The following is a 20,003-nucleotide window of genomic DNA, read 5'->3' on the forward strand; positions in this document are numbered from 1 at the left end:
TTAAAACATATCTAAGGTTTATGGTTTATTCTTATTGCCTTCTCCAAGGATTGGTGAAATATAAAGAAAGAATAAATTATGTTACTAGTCAAGCATTATAGAACAGGGGCTGGCAAACTTTTTCTGTAAAGGGCTAGACAGTAAATATTTGCAATCAATTTGATCATAGAAAGCACTAACTTTGAACCTCACTTAAGCCAAGTGTTATCCTGAATAAAAAAGAATTCTGTTCTTTTCATTATAGACCGATATGACCAAAACTTTTTACTCAATTAGTATTATAGTTTGAATTTCATCAATAAAAGTTTGTTTTTTTTCTTCTTATATTAGTACCTATATAGTATCCTCGATTTTACCTCTTGGTCCACAAACCTAAAATATTTACTGTCTAGCCCTTTACAGAAAAAGTTTGCCAGCCCCTGTTCTATAATGCTTGACTAGTAACATTATTTATTCTTTCTTTATATTTCACCAATCCTTGGAGAAGGCAATAAGAATAAACCATAAACCTTAGATATGTTTTAATTTATTGATAAGTGATCACAAGTGGAAATAATGTTGATTATTTTAAAGATTATTTTGTTGGTTCCCTTCAAAGAGTAGAGAAGAATAAGGATTGATGTAATTGTTAAGTAATGCTTTACTTAAGCATTACTCATAATTATGGAGTTGGTACCACAGATCTTTGTCTTCTCATTTGAGAGAGGGTAATTACTCATGAATGTGTCCTGGATTGTACCTAGTGCATATGTAATAAAGGTTTCTGTGTGTGTCACAAGGAAAAACAGAATTATGAAAGGCAAGTTACCAGGTGAAAAAATGTAAATGCTTGGCTCTCACTGCCTGCTTGTCATGCACGTTAGCTAGAGTTATAGTTGTTACTGAGAGGGAGCTTCCATATCATGTATAATACAACTCTGAAATTGATAAATGCTTGAGTAAGTAGAAGAGCAAGTTGGGGTTGAAACAAGTTGGTTGAATTTCTTGATTAGAATTCATGATGTATTTTGTTTGAAAAAAGATTTCTGTTAAATACGCATTAATATTTCTTTACTTTTAAATTTTGCATTAACCATTTTGTGGTTTGTTCTTTAATCTCCACTACTTAAAATTCCAACTCAAAAATGTTATGACTTGCCTAGAAACCCTATTTAACCATAATGGAAGTATCATACCTGCTCTTATTTCCTCAGCCTCAGTGGGCCTGAGTGGCATGGCTCTATTGTGTCTTTTTTGTTGTCGTTTTTTATTAATCTATAGTTAATACATGATTCTACATTACTTCTTAAATGCCAGGATGTTTTATTGACAAAATTAAATTTACCCTTGATAAAGTTAGACAAACTTAAAACCAGATTTTCAGAACATAAGAACAGTTCTTTATTTTCAAAATGGCTCAATGGAAATTCTCCTTAAAAGTGCTAACATGCTACAGCAAATTTTAACTAATATACCAAACTCTTTATCTCACTTTATGAAGTATTCCTTTGCTGATCTTTTTGAAAGTAGAGTCAGTCACAAAGTCCAAGGGGTATTTTAGTTTACATTTCATATAGAAATGACACCATTTTATTCTAATGTAAAATGTTTTGTAAAATAGAACACATTAATTATAACCCGGATGTTTTTCCACCTTTTGTCTAATGTAAGTCAGGATTCCCAGTACGTACATAGGAAAAATTTGAAAACAATAAAATAAAATCTGTTAATAGAAAAAATAGTCCAATAATCTAGTGATATAACTTTAAAACTATAAGAGAACAAAAGTCAGAATTATATTTTATGACATTAAATAAACTTTATTTCTCTCTCTACTTTATCAGCATCCAAAATTTATTAGGAATTTTTAAAAGAATATTAATAATGGGCCGGCCCTGTGGCTCATTCGGGAGAGTGCAGTGCTGATAACACCAAGGCCAAGGGTTCGGATCCCACATAGGGATGGCCGGTTGCTCACTGGGTGAGCGTGGTGCTGACAACACCAAGTCAAGGGTTGAGATCCCCTTACCGGTCATCTTTTTTTTTTAAAAAAAAAAAAAAAAGGATATTAATAATAAAAGCAATAGGACCTAACATTTAATGAGTGCTTACTGAGCCAAACACCATTATAAACATTTTATATGTATTCTTATTTACTTTTAAGTATTGTATTAAATCACAGATATTGAGCATGCAAAAAAATAAAACTGAATAAGGACATAAGAAATAGATCTACTGATACATTGTTAGAGTGATTATGGAAGGCAGTGTGACAATACGGATCTTCACCAGACCTATTAATTCTGTGCTTGGGGATTTATTTGATAAAAGTAAATCAGATGTTGAGATAGATCTATAGGCATAAAAGTGTTCACTAAAGCATTATTTATTATAGTGAAAAATTAGAAAGAGTCTAAATAGCTAACTGTAGAATAATAATTAAATAAATAATGCTATATTAACTTGAAGGAATATATTATATCCATAAAATTAAAAATATGAAGACTGTAGCAAAACAAAAAAATATATTAAGCTTACAAAATTTATTATGATTACAAGTATATAAAAATATTGAGGAAATTTGAAGTAATGAGAAGTTATTTTAGAGTAATAAGAATATAGGTAGATTTTTTGTTATTAATATCTTTTAATAAAGTAATTTAAAAAAAAATAGTACTAGAAACCAGAGGATGTGTGACAGTGTATGAAGATGAACTGTTCAATTGTGTAGTTTCTGGATCTATGTAATGAAATTTGGAAGAGGAAGAAAAATAAGTTCATTGAAAAGTAGAAACCTCAGGAAAGTAGTCTTGTTTCATATTTCTCCTGCTGTAAAACACCTTGACAGGTAACTTTTTAATAGTTATTTTCTTAATATTACCCTGAGCAAGCTTACCATTTCTATGGTACTTTGGATGGAGAATTCCATTTCTAGGGCCAGAATCCAGGAACCAAGGTGACAGCAGAGTCTGCTTCAACTTAGAATGTTATGTTATATATTCCCTCTTTTAATTTGGCTTTTTACTTCAAACACTCTTGAGATTTAATTTTAGTTCTTATTATTTAAGATCTTATTATTACTTTTACCAAATTGGATAAATTGTCTTACTGCATGGTTACAGTGAAACATGATTAATGTTTGGTATATTTAGGATATATATTTAATAGTAATTGTGACTAAGGTCATGGTTGGCTTTTTTTTTTTTTTTCTTTTTTCTTTGCGCAAGCCAAATTCTTTATTTGTTAATTTCTTGCATTTGAAGTACTCTTCACTGACATTGCTGGCTTGAGATTCTTTGCCATAGTTCTTTCTTCTCTGTCTGTTTTAGAGAGGCCTACCCATTCTCCTAGTTTCTTGTTGTCATGAACCTTAATTAGGTTAGTTTGGTGTTCAGCTCAAAGGGCCTTCTCCAACTTGATGTACATAGGCTCATCAGAGTCGGATGCAAGCACACAAAGATGGGCTTGGCACTTGTTTAAGGCTTTGGCAGCTTTGGTGGGCCAAAATGGATGATGGTGGTCTTCAGCACCTCTTGCAAAGCAGTTCTAATACCCATTATACTTCGAGCAGCAATGCCTTTCTCAGCCAAGGCGGTGGGTTATGCAGAAGCCAAATCTTGAACACACCTGGGCCTCCACCTCCATGTGATTCAGTGGCATCAGGGAAAGGGTGGCTTTTTTGTTTAGAAATTCTGTTTCAGGTCTTTGTTTAGGAGATTACATTGCTTATGTATTTATGGCAGTTGAAAATTGTCCTTAATGTTTCTGTAGAAATAAAATTTCTATTTAAGTATTTTTGTACCACTTATTGAAAATTTATTATATATTATCCTGTAATACATTTTATCTTTTCATATGTATGTCCGGTATCCTAAATTAGACAGTAAATTTCTTAAGGATAATGGTTCCCACTACCTCACAGAATACCTGGTCTACATTAGTCACCATGTTTGCTGCCTGTGACCACTCAAAGTTCGTCATTATAACCATTGTTACTGACCTGTGTGCTCAATCTTTATCCCTCCCCTTGTTTTCATTCATTTATTGTTTATCAGATCTGAGTATCATGCACCAGGTACTTTACTGGGAATATAGTGCATCTAAAATAAGTTGAAAGCCACAAGAAGGAATGGGACACCAATAAAATAATTCGCATATAATATGATGAAAGTGAGGTCTAAGAAAATTTAATCTGACAGCACAATGTAGTTTCACTTGTGTAAGCAGGACATAAACTCTTAGGCCTAAGAATAGAACTGAATCTTTTCCTAATCAATTCTCCAGTGTAATATATGATGCTTTCCCTTAACCCTGTGCAAAACATTCTTTGCCAAAAGTTCATAAAAACAGATGAATCTATTTTGAGGTAGATGGTTTTAAATACGCATATATATGAGGTATTCATTTTTATATTTAACTAACATTATTGAGTGTCTATAGTGTGCCAGGCACTTGATCTCCTTATAGTCTTTCTTACCACAACCCTAAAGCATACTTGTTACTATCTCCATTTTACAGATTAGGAAATAGAGATTCATGGAGGATTAAATTATTTACCCAAGAACATACTAGGAAAAAGTCAGAACCAAATCTTCTGATTCCAAATCTCTTGTATTTTCTGCCAAGAGAGAAGCCGTTTACTTGAGGAAAATTTGAACCTGTAAGACTTTGTTCATCTTTTGTTGGCTCCTGATTGTTTTGAATTACTTTTTACTATGAACTTTTTTCATTCTTTTTAGTGCCAATAATTCTTAATATAGGATAAAGCATGTCTTGGTATTTTCTTGGCATATCTTTTTGTAAGTTGTTTATGTTTCGTTTTCCTTTTGTTAGTCACCTTCACTTCAACCCCAATTAGAGGAGCAGGAGATGGAATGGAAACTGAGGAACCACCTAAGTCTGTTGAAGTCACCTCTGGAGCCGAAACCATAAAGCATCATATCCTTCAGAGTCCACGGAAGAAAGCAGTTCCATCAGAGAGCCCAGGAGTTCTTCAGCTAGGGAAGATTCTCACTGAAAAAGCAATAGAAATTGAAGCCGTAAGAATATTAGTTCCCAAAGCTGCTATAACTCATGATATCGCAAACAAAAATGCAAAGGTTAAGTCTCTGGGACATCATAAAGGAGAATTCCTTGGTCAGTCAGAAGGAGTTATAGAATCTAGAAAGGAACTCTCAGAGGTAAAGAATATAATAGAAAAACTCAAAAACTCTGAAAGGAAGTTACTACAGGACAAAGAAGGTCTTTCAAACCAGCTCCGAGTACAGACAGAGGTAAGAACAACCTTAATAACTTTAAGGAGTACTACATTTTTACCTGGACCTTCTAAGCCTCCATGTTAGAAAACTACATTTCTTCATGGAAGTGTCATTCATCATAGCTTTTCATTTCTCTAAAATACTTCTTCTTAAATTTCTCATTTTCTCTCAAGGCCTCTACAGAGTTTATGTTGGAAACTCATACTCTAAATCTTGTTGAAGTTGGAGGTGTGAGGTGCTTTGGATAAGACCACCTATAAGTTGTAAAAGTGGGTTATAGTTATAAACTGACAAATATCGACCAAGTCACGTTTTGAAATTGACTAGCAATCCCTGTTTTAAGGATCTATAAATTACAAGTATTTTTGCCTATGTATACACGATACTTGGAATGAAGAGAATGGTGGTATGAGTTATTTTGTCTTCATTGTAAATGAAAAATAATCTGTAGTGCTTGATTGTGTTGCTTTAATCTTTACATTTTAGTAAAAATTGCCTTACCCTCTCTCTGTGTCTGTATTAGACTGTAGATTTTTTTGCTAGATATTAGTCTTTGTGACACCATGGTTAGTGGTTCTTGTCCAAATATATTTGAATGTATTTAATAATAAATCTTTAATATATTTTAAAATAACTGACTTCTAATTACAAAAGTAGTGCATATTTATTTGTTGACATTTTAGAAAATGCAGAAAAACACAATGAAAATGGTACCATCTATAATCATATCATCCAGACGCAGTCATGTGATGTATTACTGGTCAACAGTGGACCACATATATGATGTTGGTCCCATAAGATTATAATGGCTATACCATATAGCCTAGATGAGTAGTAGGCTGTACCATCTAGGTTTGTCTAAGTACATTCTGTGATGTTCACACAGTAACAAAATGCATTTCTCAGAACATATCCCTGTCATTAAGCAACATATGACTGTATAACTGCATAACTATACCTATTTAGTGCATTTTGTCTGATAACCCACTTTGATCAGTTATTAATGTTTTCCCATGTCACAGAATATTCTATTACAATATAACTAATAGCAACAGTGTTCTTCAATGGCTGTACCATATACCAATATCTGTTACTGGACATTTGTTTTAATTGATTGCTCTTTTCAATAATAATGTAAAGGACGTACTTATAGATATCCTAGATTAATTCCTTTGTTTGAGTTCTTAAAAGTAAAACTCCTAGGACAAGATGTTAAATAAAAAAACCACATAAAACATTTTCTGTTGTATTTTTTAGCAAAATCTATTGGTTTAGTTTTCTGATTTTTTTTTTCCTTTAAGTGTTGACTGGAAGCAGTTTGTTATTTTTATGATAATGATTTATAGTGTTATTATAAGAGGCTTAGTTTATAACCATATGGACTGTAGAACTTAAATATTTAATATCACTTTTTGATACACACTTTACGTAATGGAGGTCTAAATTACACAGAAACACAGTTTCTCATTTGTTAATTTTGTTACATTAATGTCGGTGACATTACTTTGCGTTTGTTGTACTGGTTATTTTTTCTTCCAGGTAAATCGTGAGTTAAAGAAGTTGCTGGTGGCTTCTGTTGGGGGTGATCTTCAGTATCACTTTGAACGTCTAGCCCGTGAGAAAAATCAGCTTATTTTAGAAAATGAAGCCCTAGGTCAAAACACAGCTCAGCTTTCTGAACAGTTAGAACGTATGTCAATACAGTGTGATGTATGGCGAAGTAAATTCCTTGCAAGCAGGTATTTTCTAGTGTAAATAGTATTTCATTTTCTATTTTTTGTTGTATCAGGTCTTTGACCCATAACACAAGAAAGTAGACTAAAGTATGAAAATCTCTAAGTAAGGTTGTCAAAGTACGTCATATATTATATAAGATGCAGACTGTCCCTCCTCTGGAATGTCACACAAACTCCCTAAATGGAGAAGTGATATAAGGATCCTCCCTCATTCCTACATTCTAGGTTAGCACCTATAGTAGATACCACTCCTACTACAATGTTTAAAACCAAAGCAAACCTGTAACTCAGATGTGTATAAATATTAAAATCACAAACGACCAGAGTAAATTATTTTTCTCCACCATCTATCTGGAGAACTCAAATATCATTCCACTCCATAAGGTGATACTCATCTTTCATGCTCTGTTTTTGTAGCTCTTTTAACTATATAGATAGAGCATCCCAACTTTTCTCTCTCCATGAAAAAATAGAAAATTATAACATTTTTATGACAAACTGGATGAGGCTACTCTCTGTAATAGAGGCAAAAACACCAGGGCCCTAGTCCAGGCCTCTGGACACATTGGTTGTTGGAGAACTCTGCTGTATATTATGATTCTTTGTCTGTTTATCCCCTCCCCCTCAACTTTGAGTTACTGGAGAACAGGATCTGTTCTCATAACACAGATATTACCCATCTGTGTATTTCTGGTCCTTAGCAAAGTGCCTCACACATAATATGTTTAATAACTGTTGATTTAAATAATCTAAGATTTCTCACAAAACACCAAAGGTTTCTAGGCTGTACTTTAATAGTCACTGATTGTGATGAATAATTTTTAGGAAAATGTTTCTTCATGTCTTAATATCTGTGATACTTTCTAGTAGTTGATTACTCTTTTATAATCCTTGATTTTTTTCTTTCCTAATTGTTAGTATAGTTGCTATTTGGGGAAAATGAATTTATTTATTTATTGGCTTAGAATGAAAGCCAATTGAGTTCATTCTTATTGAACAGTTTAAGGAGCAAATTGTGCATATATTATACAGATTATTGCAATATATAACTTTAAAATATCTTTGCTGGCCCGGTGGCGCACTGCTACAGTGCGCCGCTTGGGAAGCACGGCAGGCGCTCCCGCCGAGGGTTCGGATCCCACATACAGACTGGCCGCTCACTGGCTGAGCGAGGCGTGGGAGCAACACCGAGGGTTGCGATCCTGTTGCCGGTCCCGGTCCAGTACGGGCGTGACACTGAGGGTTGCGATCTGTTGCCGGTCACGAAAAAAGACAAAAAGGAAAAAAAAAAAAAAAACTTTAAAATATCTTCATCAGCACTGATAATAACATTCTAAAAGCAATAAAAATTAATTCAACTTTATGGATATTTTAGTTGATTTAATCTTTTAATGTCAAAATTGTTTTCATTTTAAGGAATTCAATAGTAACTCTGATCTGAGCCTTCAATTTCAGCTTTAAGATATTTAGTTGAGTAACCATACTTTAAAATTTTGCTTCAGGTCCATCAATAGAAAACTGGTTAAATAAAAGTAAGTATATCCAATCAATCAAAAACATGAAGGTGTTTTTTTAAAAAAGGGAATGAGATAGCTTATTCGTGAGACAGGGATTGTAGTAGGAGTGTGCTAATATGGAAAAATCTCCAGGATAAGTCATTAAGTGAAAAAAAATTTAAGAATTTTTTTTCAGAATTCAACCAATATAAAATAAGATTGAGGTACATTCCAAAAGTCAGTATATCAGAAAGTTAAATAACTTCTTTTTGTCATTTTGTAAATGAATATTTTAACTGAATCCCTTTAGTGAGTTCTCAGATCATAAACATTTTTAAATGTTTTTTAGTGAAAATTTAAAAACTGAGAATTTGACTATGTTAAATCTTTGTTAGCTTTTGAAAGTAGCAGTCACATAGTATTGTATTAACTTTTTACACTGTGTTATTGTCAGAGAATTTAAGTGCAAGATTTTAATCTTTTTCAGGGTAATGGCAGATGAGTTAACCAACTCCAGAGCAGTTTTACAGCGTCAAAACCGTGATGCACACAGTGCTATACAAGATCTTCTGAGTGAACGGGAACAGTTTCGTCATGAAATGATAGCTACCCAGAAGTATGGCACTTGTTTACATTCTGAATTCTTCTGCCTTCTCCTACAGTTTATGTTATTGTGAATAAAAGTAAACATCTAAGGAAGAAATAAAACCAAATATACACAAATTCTTCTAGAAAATAGAGGAGAAGGGAACAATTTTCAACTCATTTTATGAGGTCAGCATTATCTTATACAAAAGACATTACAAGAAAACTACAGACCAAATCTCTAATGAACATACATGCAGAAATCCCTAACAGAACATTAGTGAATCAAATCCAACAGTACAGAAAAAGGTTTATACATTATGAGCAAGTATGGCTAATCCCAGGAATTATAGGTTGGTTTAGAATTCCAAAATCAATGTAACTCACCAAAAAAAGAAAAAAGCGTGTGACTATCTCAGTAGATTCACAAATCAAATCAGTAGTTCATATACTAAACTATGAGGATTAAAAAATGTATCATTTGTTGAATGATTTCCAGATAACAAGCTAATAGATTGACAGGTGATTTCTGTAGTCAGACTTATTTGACCAGACATCCTGATTTATTGAACTCTGACGGAGAAAGATATGGGAGAAAGATATCATATGATTTCAGAAAATGCGTTTCTCATTGATTTACTATTATTGCTTTTTATATTTTGTCCTCTTATTAATGTTCAGTGTTGATGTGTGTTTTATGCAGATTATTGGAAGAGCTCTTAGTCTCCTTGCAGTGGGGAAGAGAGCAAACTTACTCCCCTCGTGTACAACCCCACAGCACAGCAGAACTAGCCTTAACAAATCACAAGCTGGCAAAAGCAGTAAATTCTCATCTTCTGGGAAATGTTGGCATTAGCAGTCAGAAGAAGTCTTCATCAACAGTTGAATTCTGCAGCACCCCAGCTGAGAAAATGGCTGAAACAGTAAAGTATTTTCTCTTTTATAATCTGTGGAGCTTCTAGAACCCCTTACTGAAAGGTGACATGTTATAATAGAAAGTTATAACACTGGGAGTTAGAAAATGTGGGATTTAAACTGGATTCTCATGCTAATGAGCTTGTGATCTTAGAGAAGGTTATTTCCTCCTCTGAGCTTTAATTTTTTCTAATAGTACTGCTCTTTTTTTTTCTTTTTTATACAATTTATGGGGTACAGAATTAACTATCAGTTTATGTGTACAGTATGTGATGATTAAATCAATATTATTAGCATGTTCATCATTACAAATCATAATTACTTTTTGTGTCACTTATCCAATTACTCTCTATCCTCCTTTCCCCTTTCCCACCTCTAGTAACTATAGGTCTGTTCTCCCCTTCTGAAAGTTCAACATTTTATTATAGTCTTCTTTCTTTTTTTGTTTCTTAGCTCCCTCTTATGAGTGAGGACATGCAGAATTTTTCTTACTGTGCCTGGCTTATTTCACTCAACAAAATTTTCTCCAGGTTCATCCATGTTGCTGCGAATGGCAAAATTTCATTCTTTTTTATGGCTGAACAGTATTCCATTGTGTATATATAGCACATTTTCCTTATCCAGTCATCCATTGATGGACATTTAGGTTAGTTCCATATCTTTGCTACTATAAATAGAGCTGCGATGGACACAGGAGCACAGGTATCCCTTCACATGATGATTTCCATTCCTTTGGGTACATACCCACAAGGTTGTACCCAATTGCTGGATTGTATGGTAGTTCTATCTGTAGTTGTTTGAGAAACCTTCATGATGTTTTTGATAATGGCTGTACTAATTTAGAATCCCACCAATAGTGTAGGAGGGTTCCCCTTTCTCTTCATCCTCACCAGCATTTGTTATTCTCAGTCTTTTTGATAATAGCCATTCTAATGGGGTGAAATGATATCTCAGTGTGTTTTTGATTTGTGTTTCCATGATGATTAGTGATGTTGAGCATTTTTTCATGTACCTGTTGGCCATTTGTATGTCTTCCTTTGAAAAATGTCCATTCAGCTCCTTTGTCCATTTTTTAATTGGATTATTTGGTTTTTTTGCTGTGAAGTTGTTTGAGTTCCTTGTATATTCTGGATATTAATCCCATCTCGTATGTATGGTTTGCAAATATTTTCTCCCATTCAGTAGGTTGTCTTTTCACTCTGTTAATTGTTTCCTTTGCTGTGTAGAAGCTTTTAGTTTAATATAATCCCATTTGTTTGTTCTTTTATTGCTTATGCTTTTGGGGTCTTATTCATAAAGTCTTTGCCCAGTCCTCCTTTCTGAAGTGTTTCCCCTATGTTTTCTTCTAGGAATTTTATAGTTTCAGGTCTTATACTTAAGTCTCTAATCCATTTTGAGTTGATTTTGGTATATGGCAGGGGTATGGGTCTAGTTTCATTTTTCTACACATGGATATTGAGTTTACCAGCACCATTTACTGAAGAGGCTGTCCTTTTCTCAGTGTGTGTTCTTGGTGCCTTTGCCAAATATCAGTTGGCTATAAGTACCTGGTTTGATTTCTGGGTTTTCTGTTCTGTTCCATTGGTCCATGTGTCTGTTTTTATACCAGTACCATGCTGTTTTGGTTACTGTAGCTTTGTAGTGTAATTTGAAGTCAGGTAGCATAATGTCTCTAGTTTTATTTTTTTTGCTCAGGATTGCTTTGGTTATTTGGGGTTGCTGCAGATTGATTGAATTGTGTCCCCCAAAATGCATGTACTAGAAGCTAAATTCCCACTGTAACTGTTGAGGGTGGGAAATCCTATCATGGTAATTGAAAGGTGAGGAGTTGAAGAGGTGCTTAGATTATAGGACCAAGCCATAGTGAGCGGATAATAATGGCAGTCAGGGTGTGGTTCTGAGGGCTTTAAATGGAGAGCATGTAAGAGTTTTGCTTTCTCTGCTTACAGCATCTTGCAGTGTGAGATCCCTGGGCCACCACCAGATGTGTTCCTTAGACTTTGGACTCACCAGCCTCAAAAACTGATAACAATACATTTTGTTTTCTTACAAAGTATGCAGCTCAAAGTATTTTATTATAAGCAACAGAAATGGACTAATACAGGGGTCTTTTGTTGTTCTGTATGAATTTTAGGATTTTTTTTTTATTTCCGTGAAGAACATCATAGGTATTTTGGTGTCTTCTTTGATTTCTTTCAGAATTTTTTAATTCTCACTGTAGCAATCTTTCACCTCTTTGGTTAAATTTATTCCTAGGTATTTTATTCTTTTGGTAGCTATTGTAAATGGGCTTACTTTCTTGATTTCTTTTTCTGCTTGTTCATTGTTGGCATATAAAAATGCTACTGATATTTGTGTATTGATGTACTGCAACTTTACTGAATTTGTTTATGAGCTCTAGGAGTTTTTTGGTAAAGGTTATGGGTTTTTCTCTATATAGGATTATGTCATTTGTGAACAGTGACAGTTTGACTTCATCTTTTCCAGTTTGGGTGCCTATTATTTCTTTGTCTTGCCTGATTGCTCTGGCTAGTACTTCCAATACTATGTTGAATAGGAGTGGTGTGAATGGGCATCCTTGTCTTATTCCTGTTCTTAAAGGAAAAGCTTTAGGAAAAAATGTAATTGGTTTTGAAAGAAATCCTATTATTTAGCTATTAAATCATTGATAATCCTTTTCTTGAGTTCATTTTGATATAAAAATCACTTGAATTTTTAATTTAGTAATCATTAATGGACTACATAGATTACTTCTAAGAACTTATTTAATTCCCACTTATAGATGGGAATGTGCCAGATACTACAGAATCAAATAGTGTAGTCTGGTACCTACAGTCCTGGATGAATTCAGTGTTCACCCAGATGAACTGTCAAATACTGTGGTCTCACAGTTCTGTGATGTTAACCAAGTTCATATCCATTAAGACATTAACACCCAACTCCCATGTGCCTATCATGGGTCTTGTCATTCTCTGGAGCTCTTCCACTATTAAAATCTTCAACTCATCTTTCTCCATAATCTGTGATCTCAACTCTTTTCTTTCTAGCTCTGATTCTTTCATTCTGACTACCCCTGATCCTTGACCAAATCATTTTTATTTCCTTGATCTCTATATTTTCTTTTTTATCTCATCAGCTCACTCTCCTGGCTTCTTTTCTTATCTTAGTTTGCCTAGACTCCATTGGTAAGTACCTTTCTCCCTTATCCTTCTCCCCATGTACCCTGAAAATCCCAGTCCTGTGTCAGTCTTTTTTATCTCATCAGCTCACTCTCCTGGCTTCTTTTCTTATCTTAGTTTGCCTAGACTCCATTGATAAGTACCTTTCTCCCTTATCCTTCTCCCCATGTACCCTGAAAATCCCAGTCCTGTGTCAGTTTAGCTGCTTGCCCTCTTTGTTTCAATACGCATCAGACTATTACTTCACTTTCAGCAGATGCTTTTGGTTCCTAATTCACAGAAGAAAATGAGAATACAAGCAGAAGACTGCCGCAGTGTACCACTTGATACCCAGTAGTCTATCTGTATGGTAACCAGCCTTACATACATTTCCCTAAAAAGAAAAGATGTCCCTCCTCTTCTCCAAAGCATAGCTCTCCTCCAAACTCATCAGCCTCCCCCCTCCCCGAACAGTTACCCCTTCTCTCTGTTGGCTCATTCCTTTTGGCTGAAAAAGATGCCCAAATGCCATCCATCTTAAAAAGAAAAATCTTCTCTTTAGTAACGTCCCTAGATATGAGCCTATCACCTTCCCTTCATAGCCAAGAATCTTAGACAAGTTGTCCATACTTGTTTGTACTTACATACCATCCATTCCTCAATTCCTGCCATCACTTACACCTGTAGACTTCCAGCCCAACTGTTCTCAAAAAGTATTCTTAAAAAGGTCATAAATGTTTACTTTCTTACCATATTTCACAATATCAAGCATTCCTTCCTTGATGCTCTCTTGACTTCTGTGACGTCACTCTTTCTTGGCTCTTATGCTCTCTCTCCGAGGTATCATAGACTTTTTTTCTCCTTTAAATGTTGATGTTCCATAGGAATCTGTCCCCCACCCTTTTCAAACTCCTTTAGTTTCTGAAACACTATAGTCTTCTAACTCTTCACTATTTCTGTGACCATTCTTTCTCAGTATTTGAGGGCATCCTCTTCCTGTGACCACTCTTGAGCCTTTCCTCACCTAACATACTTTCTACATTGTCTAGATTATCCTATTCCCATAGCTTTATGCTTGTGACTGCTCCATCTCAGATATTTTTTCTGAATACAAGAGATTTATCTCCAGCTGGACATTTCCAACTGCTTGTTTCATCAACAGCAAAAAATAGAACAGCCTCTTTTCTCCTTGTTTTTGTACACCTCCCCACCCCAAAGAAAAGAAAAATAACCTCCTTCTTCTCCTGTACTTCATATCTTACTGAACTATATCTACTGTATAGCGATGTTTTCAGGATCCCAAAAAATAATGCATATAAAGCCTGTAGCAGTTTCTAATATATATAATTTCTCAATAAGTGGTAGCTATTATTTTTGTTATTTCCTTCATTCCCCTAATCCTGTTGATTTTAAAAATCTTATTATATCCTTCTAATTTATCCCCTCTCCCAACTTCAAACACCTGCCTGGTGGTCTAGACTACTGCAATAGTCTCCTCACTAATATTCCTGCCTTGCTTCTTTAGCTGTCTGCAGGCCATCCTCTACTCTACTGCCAGAGAGTTATTTTTTAAATGCCAGTATAATCATCACCCATCTCCCAGTCTCCCTCATTATTCAATCTGAATTCTTTCATATTATATAGGCTTTTCATCTCCCCTTCTCGAGGATCCTTTCCCAAGTTTCCCTACCCCCTGCACTTCACATTCCAGTAGTGTTAACCACTTTTCATTCCACACAGATGCCATTGTATCTCATGCCTCTGTACATACTTTTCCTTCTGCCTAGACTGCCCTCCTAGCACCTATCTTGTTGCCAAACCTCTGTGCTACCTTTAAGAATCAGCCTTCTGTGATTGTCATTGGCAAACCTAGATGTTTCTTCTTCAGGTTTTCATTGCACTTGGTACATAATATCTATTACAGCTTTTCATCATGTTAAATTGTAATGGTTTGATTCTCCAGCTTATTCCCAAAGTATAAGCTCCCTAAGGGCTGGGGACTATGTCTTTTTATGTTTCCTCAAGGTCTGGCATAATCCTTTGCACATTGTACGTGCTCAGCTATTTATTAAATGAATCAGTTCCTAAAACTAAACTCATCATCTTTATCTAAAACCCTGTTCCTCCTTTTCTATTCTCTTTGTTGAGAAACTGTGTTACTGCCTACTTGGTTACTGCCAGTAGTATTAGGTGTAGTTGACCAGTCACTTCTTTCTTGAAACACTATCTTCCCTTGGTTTATGTAACCCTACACCTTCCTGACTTTTCTGTTTTCTCTGGCCATTCTATTTCACTGTACAATGTTAGGTATCTTCAGGGCTTGGTTTGTTCTCCTCCTTCTCCCAGTCCTTTATCCACCACATTCTCTCATTTAACCAAACTTATAGCCCTTTTTCATTAGTGTCCCTTGAACATTTCAGCCCCATTGCTTCAAGGTGCCATCATGTCTTAGCTAGATTATTACAATAACCTCCCTCTCTCTGTTCTTCCCATGTCTGCTTTAACACCTACCCCTTTCCCTATACCTCCTCTATTTTGTGTACAGAATGATCTCTCTGAAAGGCACTCTGATTAAAATCCTTCCCCATCACCTTCAACCTAAAATCCAGAGGGCTTTCTATCCATACTAGTATGTGTCTCCTTCTACTGAATTCCTTTAGCATCTTGTTTCTCCCTAAAGGCTCATAATGTAATAACATAATATAGTACTGGGGAACTTTTCTTATTTTCCCTTCCAAATTTATAAGCAATTTCAAGGTAAGCCCTTCATCTTTGCTTGTTCTCTAACACCTAACCAAGTTCCGTAAAAATAGAAGGATCTGAAAAACCAAATTGAAAAGGCAGGGTCTAGTTGAAAATTAGAGGTCCTAAAATAGAATGGTAGCTCGTAGATGATGCCAGGACATTCTTAAAGTAGCTATGGCTCTTTGGGTATGGTAGTAACTTAAAAGGAAAAAAAAATCTGGACAACACGAGAGCTAAGGAAACAGGCATCTCCAGCCATTCTGAAAGCTCCTTTCAATAAGTCATACAAAAAAGAGAGAAAGCCCTTTCCTCAGTTCATTTCCCAATTTCTTTCCAATTGTAGTGCCTACTTCTTTTGCACTATAACCTATCCTCATCATGTGATGATGGTTGGGAGAATACGAACATGAGAAACAAGAGCAAAGAGCTAGACATGTCATCCTTGCCCTTAATCAGGAAATTTTTTTCAACCTAAGAGTTCCTCTGTTTTGGGTCTCAGTAAAGGAGACAGAATGGGAAAAGTCAAAGCAGAAGAAGAATTAGGAAAGTGTGGTGTTGTGGAACCCAAGAAACAAAAACATGGTTGTTAGCATAAAATATTGCATATAAATTAGAAAATAGATTTTACAAATAGAAAGTGATCAAAGAGTTTGAAATAGCATTTTAACAGAAGAATGAAGGCAAAATCCTGATTCCAAGCAGTTGAATGAAATATTGACCAAGGGAGATAGTGGGGACTTTCTGGTTAAAGGTAAAAATTGACTTCACTTAAGATAGAATTGATACAACCTCATTTTCTTCTATGTTTTCAAGCTTTTTCATCAACATCCATAAAATAGCATTGATTTCATCATTTTTTAAAAAATAGGTAACCCAGGTAATGTAGTAACTAGACATGATTGTTAAATTTAGAACTTTTTGAGAAAAGGGATGTTCTCTTCTTAAATTCATCATTCAGATGTTTTTTGAATGGTAGTTACATACTAATGAAATGTAACTTTATAGGTAGTTATATATTGATGATGAATTTTATAGTACATATTAAATAAATCTGACATTACTTCTTAATTTCCTTAGGTCCTATGCATTTTGGATCCAGTTACCCGTACAGAAAGCTCACCTGATAATCCATTTTCTGAGTCTTCACCAACCACCTTACTTGCTACAAAGAAAAATATTGGACGATTTCATCCCTATACTACATATGAAAATATAACTTTCAATTGCTGCAATCACTGCAAAGGAGAACTTACTGTTCTTTAACATTCAGTATGTTGGAGGCATGCTGTAGGCACTTGCTTATTACCTAAGAGTCATTATTATTTAGGAGTTTGGGGTTCTTATAATGCTAAAACGAATATGGCTTCTTATTTACATATTGTATATCCCCAAGGATATTTCATGTACTGGACTCCATATTACCCTTTCTTAATAAATATCTCATGGTAAGAAAAGAATGAAATTGTATAGCTACATTTAAAATAGAGAATACTTTTCAGGCAATATACAATGCTTTTCCTAAAAGACTCTAAAAAGATTCCATAACTTTTTTTAGGCCCTAAATTAGTATTTATCTTACTAGATATTTTATACAAACAGATTTCATTTTGGTGCACTAAAGCAAGGATAGGCAAACTACAACCATGTATCAAATGGGACCATACCAATTCATTCACAGTTATCTAACCTGTTTCCGCACTGTAACAGCAGAGTTGAATAGATGCGGCAGAGCTTGTAAAGGCTGAAGTATTAACTACTGGTCCTTTACAGAAAACATTTTCTGATTCTCACTGTAAAGTAATAATAGCCGAGGGTTCCTTTCCCTTTATCATAATTCTCTGGGCTACAGAAGAGGCTTACAGAAAGAATATGGGTGAAAGGACTAATCTTTTAAAAATAAATGCTATATGTTAGGAAAATTAAAAATGTTTTAGAGCCAAAATAACAAATACTTCAGCAAACATGTTATTATGTTTGTTTTATGCAGAGGATTTCATATTCTAGATGGACTCATTCTGACATATATAAAAGAAGCAAAATCTTAATTATTGACTCATTTTGGCAAATGCAACACACAACAGGAATATCCAACTTGATATTTATAAAATATTATGGAGAAGGTAGAATCTTTCTAGAACATTGTATAAACTCAAAAAATGTAATCTATCAGTTAATATATATTATGTAATATATATTATTGTGTATTTGTGCTGAAACCATCATAAAATGCCCCTTTATTGGCCTTTAAAATGTTTAAAAAATATTTATGCCAAATTATACAAATTAGTTGCAGAAGTGCCTATCAGTAGAGAAGTCTTCAAAAGACAAATCTGGTCAAATAATAAGATTGCAATGTCAACTTAATGATTTTTTTGTCTGACTCATCAGTAATGTTTATGGTTTCAAGTGGCAATAAATTTCTCTACCTTCTTTATTGTGAATATTCATTTCTTTCCCCCAGAGAGATGTGCTTTGCTTCAACTCTTCATCTAGCTTATGCTACTTACAATTGATTTTTCAGCTTTTTGCTATAGATACTTAGTATAAAACTCTTAGAAGGAAACAGAAGGGGAAAGCTTCATGACATTGGATTTGGCAGTGATTTCTTTGACATGACTCTAGAAGCACAGGCAGCAAAAGAAAAAATAGGTAAACTGAACTTCATCAAAGTTTAAAACTTTGGTACATCCAAGGACACATTGAAAAGGCAATCCAGAGAATGGGAGAAGATATTTTCAAATCATATATTTAATAAGGGTCTAGTGTCCAGAATATATAAAGTGGGGGGCAGCCTCATGGGAGTCAGCCCGTAACCTGTAGGGTCTGCACTAACTCTGGTTTAGTGAATTGTAGGACACCTAGCTGGTGTCTGCAGAGAACTGGAAAATTGCTTGGTGTGGTGGAAAACACCTAAACATCTGGTGTTAGAAATGAAATATTGAGTGTTGAGAGTGAGTGTAGAAGAAAAAAAGTTTGTTTTATTCACTCTACCTCATACCATATACAAAAATTAGGTAAAGTTTACCAACAGCTTAATATAAGAGCTGAAACTATAGTACTCTTATTTTTTTTTTTTTGTCTTTTGTCTTTTTTCCGTGTCTGGCAATGGATCGCAACCCTCAGTATTGCCCCCGTACCGGACCGGGGACCGGCAACGGGATCGCAAGCCTCGGCGTTGCTCCCGCGCCTCGCTCAGCCAGTGAGCGGGAGCCGGTCTGTATGTGGGATCCGAACCCTCGGACGGGAGCGCCGCCGCGCTTCCCAAGCGGCGCACTATCCAGTGCGCCACCGGGCCGGCCAAGAAACTATAGTACTCTTAGAAGAAAACGCAGGGATAAGTCTTCATGACTTTCAGTTCAACAATGAATTCTTAGCTATGACACCAAAAGAATGACCAACAAAAGAAAAAAATAGATTAATTAGACTTCATCAAAATCAAAAGTGTTTGCACATCAAAGGACATTAGCAAGAAAGTGAAAAGACAACATACAGAAAGGGAGAATATTTACAAATAATATATCTAATAAGGATCCAGTCTTCAGAATATATAGAGAAGAACTCTTACAACTCAACAACAAAAAGACAACCCAATCTAAAAAAATATACAAAGAACATGAATAGACATTTCTCCAAAGAAGACATACAAGTGGCCAACAAACACATGAGATTAGTTATTAGGAAGATGCAAATTAAAACTACAACGTGACAGTATTTTACACACATTAAGATGGCCATAATAAAAATAATAAGAAAAATAAGTGTTGGTAAGGATGTGGAGAGATTGAAACTTTCATGCATTGTTGGTCAGACTAAAACGGCATGACCTCTGTGGAAAGCAATTTCTCAAATAGTTTACCATAGAATTACAATATTACTGAGCAACTCCATTCCATTAGATATATACCCAAGAGAACTGAAAACAGGTATTCAAATAGTTGTACACAATGTTCACAGCAGCAATATTCACCATAACCAAAAGTTGGAAACAGCCCAAATGTCCATCAACTGACAAATGGATAAACAAAATGTATATAGATGCATGTTACATATACAAATATTACTTTATTCCATAAAAAAGAATGAAATACTGATACATGCTACAATATGGATGAAACTCCAAAATATTATGCT

The 20,003-nt window shown here is 34.7% G+C and overlaps 1 protein-coding gene across 1 annotated transcript in view; it reads left to right on the forward strand.

Moving 5' to 3' along the window:
* BLZF1 (basic leucine zipper nuclear factor 1) overlaps window positions 1–18,302 on the forward strand; it is a 24,168-nt gene extending 5,866 nt beyond the window's left edge. The window contains exons 3-7 of the mRNA XM_008592503.1: window positions 4,813–5,252; window positions 6,777–6,976; window positions 8,957–9,085; window positions 9,758–9,977; window positions 16,950–18,302. Of these exons, the coding sequence (XP_008590725.1) occupies window positions 4,813–5,252; window positions 6,777–6,976; window positions 8,957–9,085; window positions 9,758–9,977; window positions 16,950–17,135 (1,175 nt within the window). The 3' untranslated portion in view covers window positions 17,136–18,302. The remainder of the gene's footprint in view (window positions 1–4,812; window positions 5,253–6,776; window positions 6,977–8,956; window positions 9,086–9,757; window positions 9,978–16,949) is intronic.
* The last annotated feature ends 1,701 nt before the right edge of the window (window positions 18,303–20,003 follow it).

The sequence above is a fragment of the Galeopterus variegatus genome, unplaced genomic scaffold (genome assembly GCF_000696425.1).
Source record: "Galeopterus variegatus unplaced genomic scaffold, G_variegatus-3.0.2 Scaffold7974, whole genome shotgun sequence".
NCBI lineage: Eukaryota > Metazoa > Chordata > Mammalia > Dermoptera > Cynocephalidae > Galeopterus > Galeopterus variegatus.